This window comes from Hemiscyllium ocellatum, chromosome 10 (genome assembly GCF_020745735.1).
Source record: "Hemiscyllium ocellatum isolate sHemOce1 chromosome 10, sHemOce1.pat.X.cur, whole genome shotgun sequence".
NCBI lineage: Eukaryota > Metazoa > Chordata > Chondrichthyes > Orectolobiformes > Hemiscylliidae > Hemiscyllium > Hemiscyllium ocellatum.
The window spans coordinates 96531301-96547444 of record NC_083410.1 but is presented as its reverse complement, the minus strand read 5'-3'; the positions used below and the strand labels follow the sequence as shown (position 1 = coordinate 96547444).

The following is a 16144-nucleotide window of genomic DNA, read 5'->3' as shown; positions in this document are numbered from 1 at the left end:
CCTCTGCCCGCTGTCCTCGAAGATCTCACCCTGTCTCGTCTTGTTTCCCCCCCCCCGCAGCCGAAGAGAGAGAGACCGTCACCAAGTTCCTGAGCGACTCGACGGTGCAGTGGCGCAATCTGTCAGTGGAGGTGCGCAGTGTGAGGAGCATGCTGGAGGAGGTGGTCACCAACTGGGACAAGTACAGCAGCACAGTGGCGACTCTCCAGGCCTGGCTGGAGGACGGCGAGAAAATGCTGAATCAGCCAGAACTCGTCAAGAAGGTAAAACCCGTACAACGGGAGTCTTCCCCCTTCTCTTTTCAAAGACAACTTAACCATCAGCGTAATGACAAAGTGAAGGGGTACTGGAGAAGCAGTGAGCAGGCACTGCGTAACAGTGAGCTGGAAAAGGGGCAATAGGTGAGTGATAGCAGGCAGTGGTGACAATACACTGGGCGGCACGGTGGCACAGTGGTTAGCACTGCTGCCTCACAGCGCCAGAGACCCGGGTTCAATTCCCGACTCAGGCGACTGACTGTGTGGAGTTTGCACGTTCTCCCCGTGTCTGCGTGGGTTTCCTCTGGGTGCTCCGGTTTCCTCCCACAGTCCAACGATGTGTGGGTCAGGTGAATTGGCCATGCTAAATTGCCCGTAGTGTTAGGTAAGGGGTAAATGTAGGGGTATGGGTGGGTTGTGCTTTGGCGGGTTGGTGTGGACTTGTTGGGCTGAAGGGCCTGTTTCCACACTGTAAGTAATCTAATCTACACTGATGCAGGATTGTGATCAGTGGGGAGACAGTGGCCTACTGGTATTATCACTCCACTATTAGTCCAGAAACCCAGATAATGCCCTGGGGACCCAGGTTCAAACCCCACTAAATGTTTGGAGTATGGAATGAGGAAGTGGTGGAGACTGGTGTAATTACAGCATTTAAAGGGCGTCTGGATGGGGATATGAATAGGAAGGGTTTAGAGGGGCATGGGCCAAGTTAGCTTAGGTTAGGATATCTGGTCGGCATGGATAAGTTGGAACGAAGGGTCTGTTTCTGTGCTGTATGACTTTATGAGGTGTTTAAAAAAAAGGAATGAAGAGTCTAATGGTGACCATGTTTGGGGGGGGAGGGTAAAACCCATCTTGTTCACTAGTACCCTCTCGGGGGGGGGGAGGGGGAAGTGCCAGCCTTACCTGGTCTGGCCTACATGTAACTCCAGACCCACAGCGATGGGGTTGACACTTAACTGCCTGATGGGTCTAGCCAGGGATCACCCTGATCCCGTGAATGAATTTTGAAAAAAACAGTTGGATAATAGGGAAGTGGTGAGCTGGTATGGGGTAAGACTGAACTGACATCCGACAATAGTGAGCTTCTGTTGGTTAACAGCAGGTTTGTATGAATTGAAACATCAATGAGTATAGAATTAACTCCCTTGTGAATATCACGTGATGCCGACACAGATTGATATCATCCTGGAGTGTGAGGACTTGAGATGCGTTTAGCATTTGGGAGGAATCCAGGAGCAGTGGGAGTAAGGCAAATCAGAATTTATTGCATATTTTGGTTCAAATACTTATACAGTCAGCTCTGCTGTAACATGGCATTTCCGTTCTGGTGCCATCCTGTGTTATAAGAAAATGGAACAATAGCAGCACCATTGAAACTAATGGGACTGCAATCGCGTTGTAACCAATACACTTTAGAAGCAGTATCCCCAATTCGTCAATCGCGTTCTAACGTACTCGTGTGAACCAAATGCGCAACAAGCTATGTGTGGAAATTCAGAGTTCAATCTGGACAGTGAACTTGTAGTGATCCCAAAATCGCCATGAAAGAATGGGATATTTCAAGCACAAATCACACTCACTGTATATCGAGTTTCAGCAATTTTTAACATTGATTTCAAAAGGCTGTCTGGAGAACTGACCACACATCAGATTGGATCAGTATAGCATCCTGAGTTTCTGGCATTTGTACTCCACTGTAAACCTACAAGAAGTCTCTTTAACTTAAACATACTTTTGGATGCAGGGACAACCAGTAGGCAAGTTTTTAAACATTCCATTTTTAACTTTTAAAAGTTATTTTAATAAGTATACTTAACATTTAATTTCTTCAGGTAATAAATGCTTTTTATGAAGCTATTTTTATTGAATTAAAATCAGATTACTTGGTGGCAGGAATATTTCTGTTGTTAAAACTGGTAGTTTTTAATTACAAACTTACTTGCAGCCCTATGTGTTACCACTCCTAAACATTCAAAGGAATGTTCCTTTCAATAGACAATTCCATTCCACAAAGGAGGTTCATGGAAGATTTTACAGTTGTGATTATACAAATAGCATCAATTGGAAACCTGTACCGTAACATAGCTCTGAAAAATAAGTGCGGTTTTCAGCCCGGCCTGTGCCTGACTTGCTGACGGTGTCCATCACAAGTATTCAGCCCTGGATTAAAGAGCCCAAATGTGTTTTAAGTTGCGGATCACTCACAACCACCTCTTCAGATGAGTGACCTTTGGAGTGAAACCATTGTCATTCTGCAAGCAGACATGATAGCCATTACATGCAAAGCAAGATCCCATTAATGATGGTTTGTTGAATGCCAACATTAACTTGCCTTTGGTAGGGGTTGAAGGTTGAATGTTGACTGGCGTTTCTTCACTCGGGCTGTTTGACGTCATATCGCCAGGGTTTCAATGCATTTTCTTCAGGAGGACGGAATCCCTTTATGTCCATCTCTTCCTCAGTGAGGCCATTGGCTTGAGCACTGGAGCATAACCTTCTGGCTTAAAGTGACAACAGCCAAGACTTCAATTTAAGCAGGTTGTGGGCATCACAGCGGTTCAGTGGTTAGCACTGCTGCCTCACAGCACCAGGGACCCGGGTTCAATACCAGCCTTGGGTCACTGTGTGTGGAGTTTGCACGTTCTCCCCCTGTCTGTGTGGATTTCCTCTGGGTGTACTGAGGGACAAGGAATGACAGAATAATAAGCATCCTTTGGGTGCTCTGGTTTCCTCCCATGAACCAAAGATGTGCAGGTTAGGTGCATTGGTCATACTAAATTACCCATAGTGTTCAGGGGTGTGTAGGTTGGGTGCATTAGTTGGGGGTAAATGTAGAGTAATAGGGTTGGGGAATGGGTCTGGGTGGGGTACTCTTTGGAGGGTCAGTGTGGACTTGTTGGGCCGAAGGGCCTGTTTCCCTGCTGTAGGGATTCGAAAGAAAAAAGTTGATGCGCCTGTTGTCTCCCAATGTCCTCTGTGAAGGGGACACCATTTTGGGCTGTTGCACCAATCACTCGTATCTAACATTCGTTATTTATACGTTTGTGTTTGAAGGACTTCTTCCGACACCTCCCTCACTGGATCCAACAGCACTCCGTGATGAATGATGCTGGGAATTTCCTCATCGAGACATGCGACGAATCAGTCTCTCGAGATCTCAAACAGCAGCTGCTCTTACTGAACGGGCGTTGGAGGGAGCTCTTCGTCAAAGTGAAACATGTAGGTTGACCCAAGTCCAATTTTGCCTCCTTTTAGAATTGGACGTTGTGGAAAAATCCCAGAGGCTAGCAGTGCTGGATGACACGGGAGAAAGGGACAACTCGCAGGTTGGAAGGGCTCTGTGTTTAGGGCTATTCAAAGAGTGGGAGAGGCCACCATTATGCTGTTTGTGGCCAGTAATTATTCTGAATCATCTGATGCCTTTTGAAGATGTCACTAATCCTCGTTCTTGCATCAGTGGAGTGGTTTACTAGATCACTTCAGGTTGCATTAAAAACCAAGCTTCTGCAGTTGGACGGGAGTCACCTGTGTGCTCATGTCCAAGGAGACATTGCCGGATATTTTTCCTATTAGCATAAGGTTTTCTCGGATTTTTACAACAAATTTGACAATTTTCAGGAGAGGAACCTTTTTATCATCTCCATCCCACTGTCCCAGAGGATAGCTCAGTGGTTAGTGCTATTGCCTCACAGCCACAGGGACCCGCATTCGATTCCAGCCTCGGGTGACTGTCTGTGTGGAGTTTGCACATTCTCCCCGTGTCTGCGTGGGTTTCCTCCGGGTGCTCCAGTTTCCTCCCACAGTCCAAAGATGTGCAGGTTAGGTGGATTGGCCATGCTAAATTGCCCCATAGTGTCCAGGAATGTGTAGGTTAAGGTGGATTGGCCATGCTATTATTGCCCCATAATGTCCAGGGACGTGTAGGTTAAGGTGGATTGGCCGTGCTACCTTGCCCCATAGTGTCCAGGAATGTGTAGGTTAAGGTGGATTGGCCATGCTATGTTGCCCCATAATGTCCAGGGACGTGTAGGTTAAGGTGGATTAGCCATGCTATATTGCCCCATAGTGTCCAGGAATGTGTAGGTGGGTTAGCCATGGGAATATCCGGGGATACAGAGTTAGGGTGAATACCCTTCAGAGAGTTAGTGCAGACTTGATGGGTCGAATTGTCTTTCCACACTGCAGGGGATTCTGCGATACTAAGTGGAACGTTGAGAAGTGATGAGATGTTGCTGTTTAATCAGAGCACTTTAGAGGGAACCAATTCATGGTCACCACTATTCAAGAATGAAGCAGGCCATCATTAAACCCAATGCTTTAAGCTATTGTATGAAGGGCTCTTGTGGTGCAGTGGTAATGTCCCTACCTCTGAAGCAGGAGCTTCTGGATCAAGTCCCCCTGCTTCAGAGGCATTGTAACATCTCTGACCAGATTGATTAGGAAAATAGCTTCCAGGAAATAGCTCCAGGAGGAGGCCATTCAGCCCCTCAAACCTGCTCCAACCTTCAATTAGATCATGTCTGGTTTTTTACCTCAGTGTCATTTTCCAACACTATCCCTTGATATGTTCAATCTCGCGAAATCTATCAATCCTTGTCTGGAACGTAGTCAATGATCGAGCTCTCCCGAGGGTCGGGAAACTCCGAAGGTTTACCAAGTAAAACCTGAAAGAATTGCAGACGCTGTAAATCAGAAACTAAATCAGAAATTGCTGGAAAAGCTCAGCAGGTCTGGCAGCATCTGTGGAGAGAAATCCGAATTAACGTCTGGGTCCAGTGACCCTTCCTCAGGACGTTAACTCTGGTTTCTCTCGGCAGACGCTGCCAGACCTGCTGAATTTTCTGTTTATATTTCCAAAGACTCACCGGCCTCTGAATGAACGAATTCCTCCTTCTCGCCAATCAACCTGACCCTTATTCTGTGTCTGTCTCTCCTGGATCTTGCCCCCACGACTAAGGGACCTGTGTGGAACCTGTGTCTTCCAGAAGTTTGCATTGAAGTAAAAGGAGGAGACAGAAACATTATTTCTAGGTATTTGGAGATGAATGGGGTTGTAATGTGAAGTAAGCTTGGAGTCAGCTGGTTAGGGGGTGATACTCTTCCTGACTCTATTAGTGGAGGGTATGATTGCCTTCCAACCTCTGAGCTAACTGGGTCATGTCCCCGTTGCAGTACGCCCGGGCAGATGAGGTGGACAAGCTGAAGAAAGAGTATCTGGACGGAGTATCAGCTCTGAAGAGTTTCGTGGAGACAGCGAACGAGAAACAGAACTCACCAGTTGATGTGTCTTTTCTCAATATCAAGACTTACGTGCAAGATATGGAGGTACGTATGTGTGGGGCAGACTGGGCACCTGGGTATAAAACTGGATTGCAGTTGGCATGCTCCCCAATGTCAGCTTAATACCCAACCCCTGCTGGAAATCTAACCCAGGAGTACTTTCAAATGGGAGTGGACGATTGTCATTTGTTGTGATCAATTGAAGTAAGAGTTAGAGAGACAGAGAAAGAGAAACAATTTTTTTATAATTCATTCAGACAATGTGGGCATTGCTGGCTGGGCCCAGCATTTATTGCCTGTCCCTAATTGCCCTTGTGAAGGTGTTGGTGAGCTGCCTTCTTGAACCTCTGCAGTCTATGTGCTTTAGGTAGATCCACGATGCCATTAAAGGGGGCAATTCCAGTGACACTGAAGAGCAGCGGTATATTTTCAAGTCAGGGTGGTGAGCATTGTGGAGGGGAGCTTGTAATTATTGGTGTTCCCATCTATCTGCTGCCCTTGCCTTTCTATGTCGAAATGGAAGGTGTTGTGGAAGGAATCTTGGTGAGTTTCTGCAGTACATCTGGTACGTGGTACACACTGAGTGTTGGTGGTGGAGGGAGTGGATGTTTATGGCTGTGGTGCTGATCAAGTGAGCTGTATTGCCCTGGGTGGAGTCAAACCTCTTGAGTGTATCTACTGAAGTAACTGTTAGACGCAATTTTATTTCGTGTGGACAGTTGCATCCAGAATATTGAGGTAAAAAGTTCAAGTAAATAGCACACAAGGAGAGATTCAGCAGGAATATTTCTTAAAAGCAAAATAGCAAATAGGCCACATGTGAAATGTTTCTTTCCATGACTGACATATTTGAAGAATGTGTACCTGTGAAATAACTCCCCATAGAGGCTGGTATCCCGTCACCAAGTCTCCCCCTACTTACACACAGACTTTAATACTGCCTCATTCAGAGCCAGCTATCACAGTGTCAGCATCCCTGACACTCCCCTTTTTATTTGTTTTTAGCACCCATGTTGCGTGTGTGCAGGTGTGAGACACAGTGAAAGACACAAGGTGCACGAATCTTTATTCAGTTTCCACCACCAGGGAGCAAAGAAACACCCAAGTGGCCAGTGACAAGCAGTGCCCTTCACATCAAAGGGCAATGCTGTGTGATCAAACAGTGAAGGGGAGGGCAGGGGTTAAATCAAAATAGAGTTGGAGGGGGGGAAATAATGCACTCCACTCCCTGCGGCGCCCACCTCTCTCTGAACAACTCCAGGGTGTCGGTGGACACCGTGTGCTCCTTTTTCAGAGACACCCGGGCTCTAACGTAAGCGCGGAAGAGGGGCAGGCAGTCGGCCCTAACCACTCCCCTTTTTAATCTGTCAGCCAGTGCTCCCAGATTGGACCAGGCTAACAGCTCCAGTCGGGGAACTCATATCCAATGCAAGCCAGCTGGCTGACCTCGTTACAATCACTGCATTGTGCATGTGTGTCTATGAGTACTTGTACTATGTGCACATTTACAAATGTCTCATTGCATTTGCATGTGTACATGCAGTGGGGATGTGAGTCCTCATAAAACTAACACCCAAGGTGTATGGAAAACAGATTCAGAAAAAGCCAATGTTGGCAGGCCGAATGCCTGTTTGCTGCAGATCTTGTAAGACCTTGTGATTTTTATTTATCATTAATGAATGGGTTTGAATATATTATAGGGAGGCGGTGGCCTAGTGATATTATCGCTAGTCTATTAATCCAGAAGCTCTGCTAATGTTCTGGGGACCCAGGTTCAAATGCTGCCATTGCATATGGTAGAATTTGAATTCAATGAGGAATCTGGAATTAAGGATCTAATGCTGACCATGGAGCCATTGCCAATTGCTGGAAAAATCCATCTGGTCAACTAACATTCTTTTGGGAAAGAAATCTGCCATCCTTACCTGGTCGGGCCTACATGTGACCTCAGACACATAGCAATGTGGTTGACTCCTAACTGCCCTCTGGGCAATTAGGGATGGGTCATAAATGCTAGCCTCGCCAGTGACTGAATTGAAATAAAATCACAAGTAGTGCTAACACTGTTTACCTGAATTGCACAGTAAATGGCGCCACTTTGATCCATTGATGTATAAAGGCAGGTGTCTCTAAAACGTTAGTTTTAAAGTGCTGGTTGCTGGATGTACGATTGTTACGAGCTGATGTTTGTGTTTCTGGTGTCCTGTGCAGGTTATTAAACAAAAGGTGCCAATAATGGAAGCTCAGTATAAACTGGTTTCCAAGACAGCTCAGCAGTTAACAAAGGACACTCCGCAGGATGAAGTAACACAGATGCTGTCCATGATGTCCACCATTAAGGATCAGCTGATAAAAGTAAGGATCAGCTTCAGAATGAGGGAAGCTCAGAGTTCTGAGTAAATGGGGGAGCTTTTAATCAGGACTCAGCAATTAACACGTGCCTCAGGGTAGGACTGAAACAGTTAGACCAGACTGAAGAAGACCAATTGTGTGCTCAATCTGACCAGTGTGGCCTTCTGGTCAGCGATGGTCAATGGGTGTCCGATGAGTCGTGTTGTCCACCTGACCAGGGTGAACCATTCTGAGCACCGTGGTTCATTTTGTCCAGTGTGAGTACAGGCCGTTTTGCTGTAACGTGCAGCGCGAATTGGCTGGAACGCAATTGACGAATTGTGGATGTTGTTTGGATAATGCAAACTTTCTACTGAAGTGATTTTTTTATCAACGATTCTCTGCAGCGCAATTTTCTGTCACGGTTTTCCATAGTGTGATTTTTAATAGTACTGGGGCCGCAGAGGAGCAGAACTGTCACATTATAACAGATCGAACTGTAGAGTGGTTCATGCCAAGTACTCTGCCCTGGGCAGTAGGCGCAGGGGGATGAAGTGGACAAGCTGAAGAGCTTTGTGGAGACAGCGAATGATAAACAGAACAGTATTAAACTGTTCTAGCCCTGTACCTTCTCAGTCACTCCAGGCTCCCTACAGACAGGGATGTGAGACTGAGAGAATTGAACTTTATCGTCAGTCATATCATACAAGTTCTACAGTTCGACATTATTCAATAATGGATACATTCACCAGTCCCACATTCCTCAGGGAATTCCAGTCACAACAAACCTTGTTCTAAAACCCTGATCCACAGAGTTGTCCCCTCGTCTCCAATGCCCCACCCCTTCTCAGGAGGCGGGTTTACCCTCACGGTTAAAGGTATTTTATACTGCAATTGTGACTTTTTGTTCTGTTTTTTCACTTTTGTAGTTTTCCATTGCCCTTCTTGAAAAGTTTAATCTGCATAATTTAAAAATCTTTCTTTGATTTGCTTTTGTACCTATCCAGATGGTGTTAAATGGTGCAACTCATTCCCCACCCCCAGAGGTGAATAAGTATTTGTTCTGATGTAGTTTATTGTCTTCACATCATGTTGTCTCGATCAGGACAACACAGGATCCAATTTCCACAAACGAAAAGTGAGATGGTTCTCTGTGTTTGGGTGAGGGATAAATGTAGGCCACAATTCTAGGAGAATGGCTTCCTCTAACAGTACAATAGGTCTTAATCTTCCACCTGGATAAAGGGATTATATACCTTTTGTATTCTCACCTGAGATACAACACTTTTACCAGTGCAGTGCTTCCTCAGTACTAACCATCCAACAGTGCAGCACTCCCTCAGTACTGACCCTTTGACAGTGCAGCACTCCCTCAGTACTGACCCTTTGACAGTGCAGCACTCCCTCAGTACTGACCCTTTGACAGTGCAGCACTCCCACAGTACTGACCCTCCAACAGTGCGACACTCCCTCAGTACTGACTCTCCAACAGTGCAGCACTCACTCAGTACTGACCTTCCAACAGTGCAGCACTCTCTCAATGCTGTCCCTGTGACATTGCAACACTCCCTCAGTACCGACTCTCTGACAGTGCAGCACTCCCTTAGTACTGATCCTGTGACAGTGCAACCCTCCCTCAGTATCAACTCTCCAACAGTGCGGCACTCCCACAGAACTTACTCTCCGACAGTGTGCACTCCCTCACTACTAATCTTCTGACAGTGCGGCACTCTGTCAGTACTGACTCTGTGACAGTGCAGCACTCCCTCAGTACTCTCTCTTCGACAGTGCAGTACTCCCTCAGTACTGACCCTCTGATAGTGCAGCACTCCCTCAGTAGTGACCCTGCAACAGTGCAGCACTCCCTCAGTACTGACCCTCTGATAGTGCAGCACTGCCTCAGTACTGACCCTCTGATAGTGCAGCACTGCCTCAGTACTGACCCTCTGATAGTGCAGCATTCTCTCAGTACTGACCCTCTGACAGTGCAGCACTCCCTCAGTACTGACCCTCCAACAGTGCAGCACTCCTTCAGTACTGACCCTCTGATAGTGCAGCACTCCCTCAGTACTGACCCTCTGATAGTGCAGCACTCCTTCAGTACTGACCCTCTGATAGTGCAGCTCTCCCTCAGTACTGACGCCTAGATGGTGCAGCACTCTCTCAGTACTGACCCCCTGATAGTGCAGCACTCTCTCAGTACTGACCCCCTGATAGTGCAGCACTCCCTCAGTACTGACCCTCAGTGGTTAAAACTCCAAATCAAACTTTTAAGAGGTTGGTGTTGAAAATGTCTGTTCCAATACAAATGTTGAGAAAGTGACTTGATGTTGAATAAGTCACACTCGGTGTATGTTTCACTGCCTGATATAATGTCCGCCCTTCTCCATTGTATAGGTTCGGGAACGCTGTCAGTGTTTGCTCCTGGAAGCACAGCAGTTGCTGAGTCCCCTGGATGAGCTGGAGAAGGAGATCACGGCTTTCTTTGAGTCGTTGAATCATGCCCATCAAATTACTTCCCCGGGGGAAGCCGAGGGTCACTCCGTCGCCAGTTTCAAGGCGAGACACCAGGTTGGTGCCAATCCCACCGGAGGGCAGCAGGGTTTGGTGATGGTGTCTGGGAACTACAACCCTTGCTCCTTTTCCCCCAATGCAGGAATTGGCAGATTGCCAGGAGGATTGCAAACAAGCAGCGATTGCGGCAGAGCGGAACATGCAGGCAGTTCAGAGCCTGCTGAGTGACAGCAAAGTCCTGAGGCATTTGGATTTCTCCATTCTCCAGAAGAAAATCCTCCATATTCAGGCAGCATTCCAGGTGAGTCTCCATTACTGCGAACTTAACCGGTCTTCAAGCCTTCACTTACACTGGTCTCCAACTGGAACCCTAACCCCATCAGACAGAGAAGCAAGCGTTTACTCAGTGTTACTCACTGTGAAGGGGAATGCTTGCAATTTTGGAATCAAAGCACATTTTTAGCTCAGAGGCCATGTGTTCCATTGTCTCTGTGTCAGCTTTGTTCAAGCAACCAAATCAGTCCCACTGCCCCAAACTCTCCCCACAGCCTTGAATCAATCTCAAACTAACCCCACTGCCGCAAACTCTCCCCACGGCCCTGAATCAACCTAAAACTAACCCCACTGCCCCAAACTCTCCCCATAGCCTTGAATCAATCTAAAACTAATCCCACTGCCGCAAACTCTCCCCACGGCCCTGAATCAATCTCAAACTAACCCCACTGCCGCAAACTCTCCCCACGGCCCTGAATCAACCTAAAACTAACCCCACTGCCCCAAACTCTCCCCACGGCCCTGAATCAATCTAAAACTAACCCCACTGCCCCAATCTCTCCCCATAGACCTGAATCAATCTGAAACTAATCCCACAGCCCCAATCTCTCCCCTTAGCCCTGTATCAATCTAAAACTAATCCCACTGCCCCAAACTCTCCCCGTAGCCCTGAATCAATCTGAAACTAATCCCATAGCCCCAATCTCTCCATAGCCCTGTATCAATCTAAAACCAATCCCACAGCCCCAATCTCTCCCCATAGCCCTGAATCAATCTGAAACTAATCCCATAGCCCCAATCTCTCCCCATAGCCCTGAATCAATCTGAAACTAATCCCATAGCCCCAATCTCTCTCCATAGCCCTGTATCAATCTATAATTAACCCCACTGCCCCAATCTCTCCCCAGATCCTTGTATCAATTTAAAAGTGAACTCTCTCCCTTGCGTTTTCACCATAGTCTTGTGTCTTTCTCTGCGAGAATACATTTCCCAAATTTTCCATCACAGGCACAATGGTCTTTCTGTCAAATGCTCCCAGTTGGAAGCCTTATTGTGCACCAGCAAAGTGTCAAAATGATCCCTTGCCTCTCTCTTAGTGACTGTTTTAAATTGATTAATTTTAGTTGCTAATACTTGATTCAGAAGAAATGATCAATTAAAATGGGCAGGCTGAAATGAACTGTGCAGGTAGCCTTATCCATGATCTAACCTTATCTACAGTAGACCAGGTAGGCTGGAACTCATTTCAAGGACATTACATCTGGGATTGGGTTGCAACACCATGGCTTATGAAATGGTTGTCCTCCTTGATGTACCTAATATAAAATTCCAGCTCAAGTATCACCCTGGACAAAATGCATTCTTTACCTGTGTAAGGTTTATAATTTAGGGCAGCTATTTTAATCAATTCGCATTTATCTCTGGCATAGAGCTTCATCCACTGAGAGTGATAGTAAGATATTGACCTGACTACTCTCAGCACATGATTTGGAAATGCCGGTGTTGGACTGGGGTGTACAAAGTTAAAAATCACACAACACCAGGTTATAGTCCAACAGGTTTAATTGGAAGCACACTAGCTTTCGGAGCGACGCTCCTTCATCAGGTGATTGTGGAGGGCTCGATCGTAACACAGAATTTATAGCAAAAATCTGCAGTGTGATGTAACTGAAATTATACATTGAAAAATTGATTGTCTGTTAAGCCTTTCATCTGTTAGAATACAGTGATAGTTTCACTTCTTTCATGTGTAAATCACAAAACCCTTCTTTTTAAATACAGGGACATCATAGACAGGGAACACAGGGGGCTAACACCTTCAACATATTGTCTAGCTATCACCATTGTTAACAGCTAACCCGAGAATGCAACTTTAAAAAGGGTTTTGTGATTTACACATGAAAGAAGTGAAACTATCACTGTATTCTAACAGATGAAAGGCTTAACAGACAATCAATTTTTCAATGTATAATTTCAGTTACATCACACTGCAAATTTTTGCTATAAATTCTGTGTTACGATCGAGCCCTCCACAATCACCTGATGAAGGAGCGTCGCTCCGAAAGCTAGTGTGCTTCCAATTAAACCTGTTGGACTATAACCTGGTGTTGTGTGATTTTTAACTCGCAACACAGGGAGCTTTGTTTTATTATTAAGCCTATTTTTCTCATTCAACTTGTTTTGTGCACCTTTGGAGTAGATGGCACTTGAACCGAGGCTGCCTGGTTCAGGGGCAGGGACACTACCACTGCACCACAGGAGGGCCCTATCACCCTTGCAGATGTTTATTTGTGTCATCTGGCCTCACAGACACAGAGAGAAAGTGGGGATTCTTATCCATGTAGTAAAACCTATCACAGAGGTGAACCCAGTTGCCAGTGAGCAGTAAAAGTAGATGCTGCATATCAAGTGTAAGGGTTCAGTGAATTATACAGAAATTATAGCACATGTCTGGCTTGTCTCTAGTCCATGTTGGTGTCCATCCTTCACAGACACACTATCCTAATCCCACTTTCCCATATCCCTATGCTCCACATTTCCTTCCATCACTTATTGTTCTTAAATATTTCAATAGAACATAGAACATTACAGCTGTTATGACACGGGGTAAACCCTCCTGCTTAATTTAAAACCAGCAATACAGAAAAGATTTGTCCCGTGCAGTAATCTGTAAACATTTGAGTGACCAAGGACTGTTTGAAGTAAAAATTAACAACTTTATTTCTTAAATTATAACAGAGAATAATTAACTAACCACTATTTACAATTTCTTCCTCTAACCTATCTTTGAACTTCCCTTCGATAATACTAGTCTAATAAAACTCCCAATTCAGATTTACAAAAGCCACCCTTCTTATCTCCAAACCAAGCAGCTTTCGTTCTTCTATTCCGATCTTTCTGTGTCATCTTTTCTTTTTTCTTCGGAATTTCTGTGTCACAGGTTACTGATCGAAAAGGTACTTTTAAGAGAGCTATTTTTCAAGCAGTCTGTTTACATGCAGGGTTTGGCAGATCTCCTCTCAACTGTTCAATTTTCTCTGGTCTTATACCCCCCCAAAACATCATATTACGTCATTGGCTTTTAAGTTTGTCAGTATATGCAATTCAAACTGGATTGGAGCTTGATATTTTTCGGAGTAGAATTTAAACTGATTGGCCAAATTCAACTTTGTTTTTGTCTCCAGGCAATGAGCTAGTCGAGTTGTTTGACCAAGTGTTACATTGTTACCTTATTGAGAACACTTGGGTGCTGTGTCTGGTAGTTCTGCTACTTTTAACTCTCTTAAAGTATACCCGCATTTTCATAACACAGTGCAGTACAGGCCCTTCGGCCCACAATGCTGCGCCGACCTGTGAAGCCAATCTGAAGCCCGTCTAACCTATTCTGTTTCATTTTCGTCCATATAACTATCCAGTGACCATTTAAATGCCCTTAAAGTTGGTGAGTCTACTATTGTTGCAGACAGTGCATTCTACGTCCCTACTACTTTCTGAACAAAGAAACTGACATTTGTCCTATATCTATCACTCCTCAATTTAAAGCTATGTCCCCTCATGCTAGCCATAACTATCCAAGGAAAAAGGCTCTCACTGTTGACCCTATCTAACCCTCTGATTATCTTCTATGTCTCGATTTAGTCACCTCTCAACCTTCTTCTCTCTAATGAAAACAGCCTCAAGTTCCTCAGCCTTTCCTCATAAGACCTTCCCTCCATACCAGGCGACATCCTAGTAAATCTCCTCTGAACTCTTTCCAAAGCTTCCACATCCCTCCTATAATGTGGTAACCAGAACTATAAGCAATACTCCAAGTGCAGCCACTCCAGAGTTTTGTACAGCTGCAATGTGATCTTATGAAACTCGATCCCTCTACTAATAAAAGCTAACACGTCGTATGCCTTCTTTACAACCCTCGAGGAGAAAGTGAGGTCTGCAGATGCTGGAAATCAGAGCTGAAAATGTGTTGCTGGAAAAGCACAGCAGGTCAGGCAGCATCCAAGGAACAGGAGATTCGACGTTTCGGGCGGCTTATGCCCGAAACGTCGAATCTCCTGTTCCTTGGATGCTGCCTGACCTGCTGCGCTTTTCCAGCAACACATTTTCAGCTTCTTTACAACCCTATCAACTTGGGTGGCAACTTGCAGGGATCTATGTACATGAACACCAAGATCTCTCTGCTCATCTACACTACCAAGACTCTTACCATTAACCCAGTACTCTTTGCCCCTTCCAAAGTGAATGACCTCATACTTGTCCACATTAAACTCCATTTGCCACCTCTCAGCCCAGCCCTGCAGCTTATCTGTGTCCCTCTGTTATCTACAACACCCTTCTGCATTATCTACAATGCCACATGATCCCTAGTGCAGCCATTGATACCCACAAGCTTCTGTGGAAGTCCAGCTGCCTAACTTTGAGGGGAAGAATTTGTAAAAACTCAAGAGAAATAGCCAACACCGTTTAGGTTATCCTTCCTGGATTTGTGTGGCAGGCTGTGAGGGTGTAAGATAGGAGAAACAATGTGGAAATTCAGCCAGAGAGTGACCCACACAGAGGGCATCAAGGGGCATGGGCATAAAGTGGGAATATGGCATTGAAATAGAGGATCGGCCTTGAATGGCAGAGCAGGGTCGAAGGGCCGAATGGCCTACTCCTGCTCCTCATTTCCATGTTTCCATGTTTCAGGGGTCACACAGAAAGGCAAGGCTGACCACTGTGATGTTTACAACAACAAGCTGATTTTATATAGCGCAGGTAATGCCGTAAAGTGGAAAGTAAAACATCTCCGGAAACTTCACACGAGCATCATCGACCCTGAGTCACCAAAATAGACTTGGAGCTGACCAAATGCTTAACCAAAGAGTTAGGATTAAAGAAGGAAAGAGAATTAAGTTGTCACAAATGTACATTCAGCCGAATGTTATAAACCAAGTTCCTCTCTACCCCTCAGGTAGGTGTGGAAGATCCCTGGCGTTATTGGTAAGGGAACAATTATATCTTCATTCACCCCTCAACCGATCCATAATTCATTTATTTCATTCATATTTCAAATGAAAGAGATTGTATTATTCAGAGTCTTCTCACAACCTCAGAACATCCCAGAGTTTTCCTGCCAATAGTTTTCAGGATGATATGTAAGATCCGGTGATCATTGAAAGTGAGTCAGGCAGCTTTCTCAACATCCTGGCTAATAGTTATCCCTCAATCCATAACTAAAACAGAAAATGATGCTCATGATGCTGTTTGTGAGATAAAGCTGTGCCCAATTTGGCAGCTATGTTTCCCACAATCCAACACTTCAGGAGCAGCCCACAGGACTTTGCAACAAGCTGTATTTCTCATGATGAACCTGCATCTCGCACACTGTTATCCGACAGGAGCTGGTGAAGCAGGGAGCGGAGTGGAGGACGCGTATGGAAACAAACAGTAATCTGCTGAAGAGATTCGAAGACTGCAGGAAGGAGCTGGAAATGGTCCTGCAA

The 16144-nt window shown here is 45.5% G+C and overlaps 1 protein-coding gene across 1 annotated transcript in view; it reads left to right on the top strand.

Annotated features, from left to right (window-relative positions):
* The window catches only part of LOC132819587 (nesprin-1-like), a 182456-nt gene that overhangs the window by 139490 nt on the left and 26822 nt on the right, over positions 1-16144 (top strand). Inside the window, exons 15-21 of the mRNA XM_060831158.1 lie at positions 61-263; positions 3318-3482; positions 5436-5588; positions 7755-7898; positions 10272-10445; positions 10531-10689; positions 16040-16144. The exon at positions 16040-16144 is cut by the window's right edge and continues 60 nt beyond it. Of these exons, the coding sequence (XP_060687141.1) occupies positions 61-263; positions 3318-3482; positions 5436-5588; positions 7755-7898; positions 10272-10445; positions 10531-10689; positions 16040-16144 (1103 nt within the window). The remainder of the gene's footprint in view (positions 1-60; positions 264-3317; positions 3483-5435; positions 5589-7754; positions 7899-10271; positions 10446-10530; positions 10690-16039) is intronic.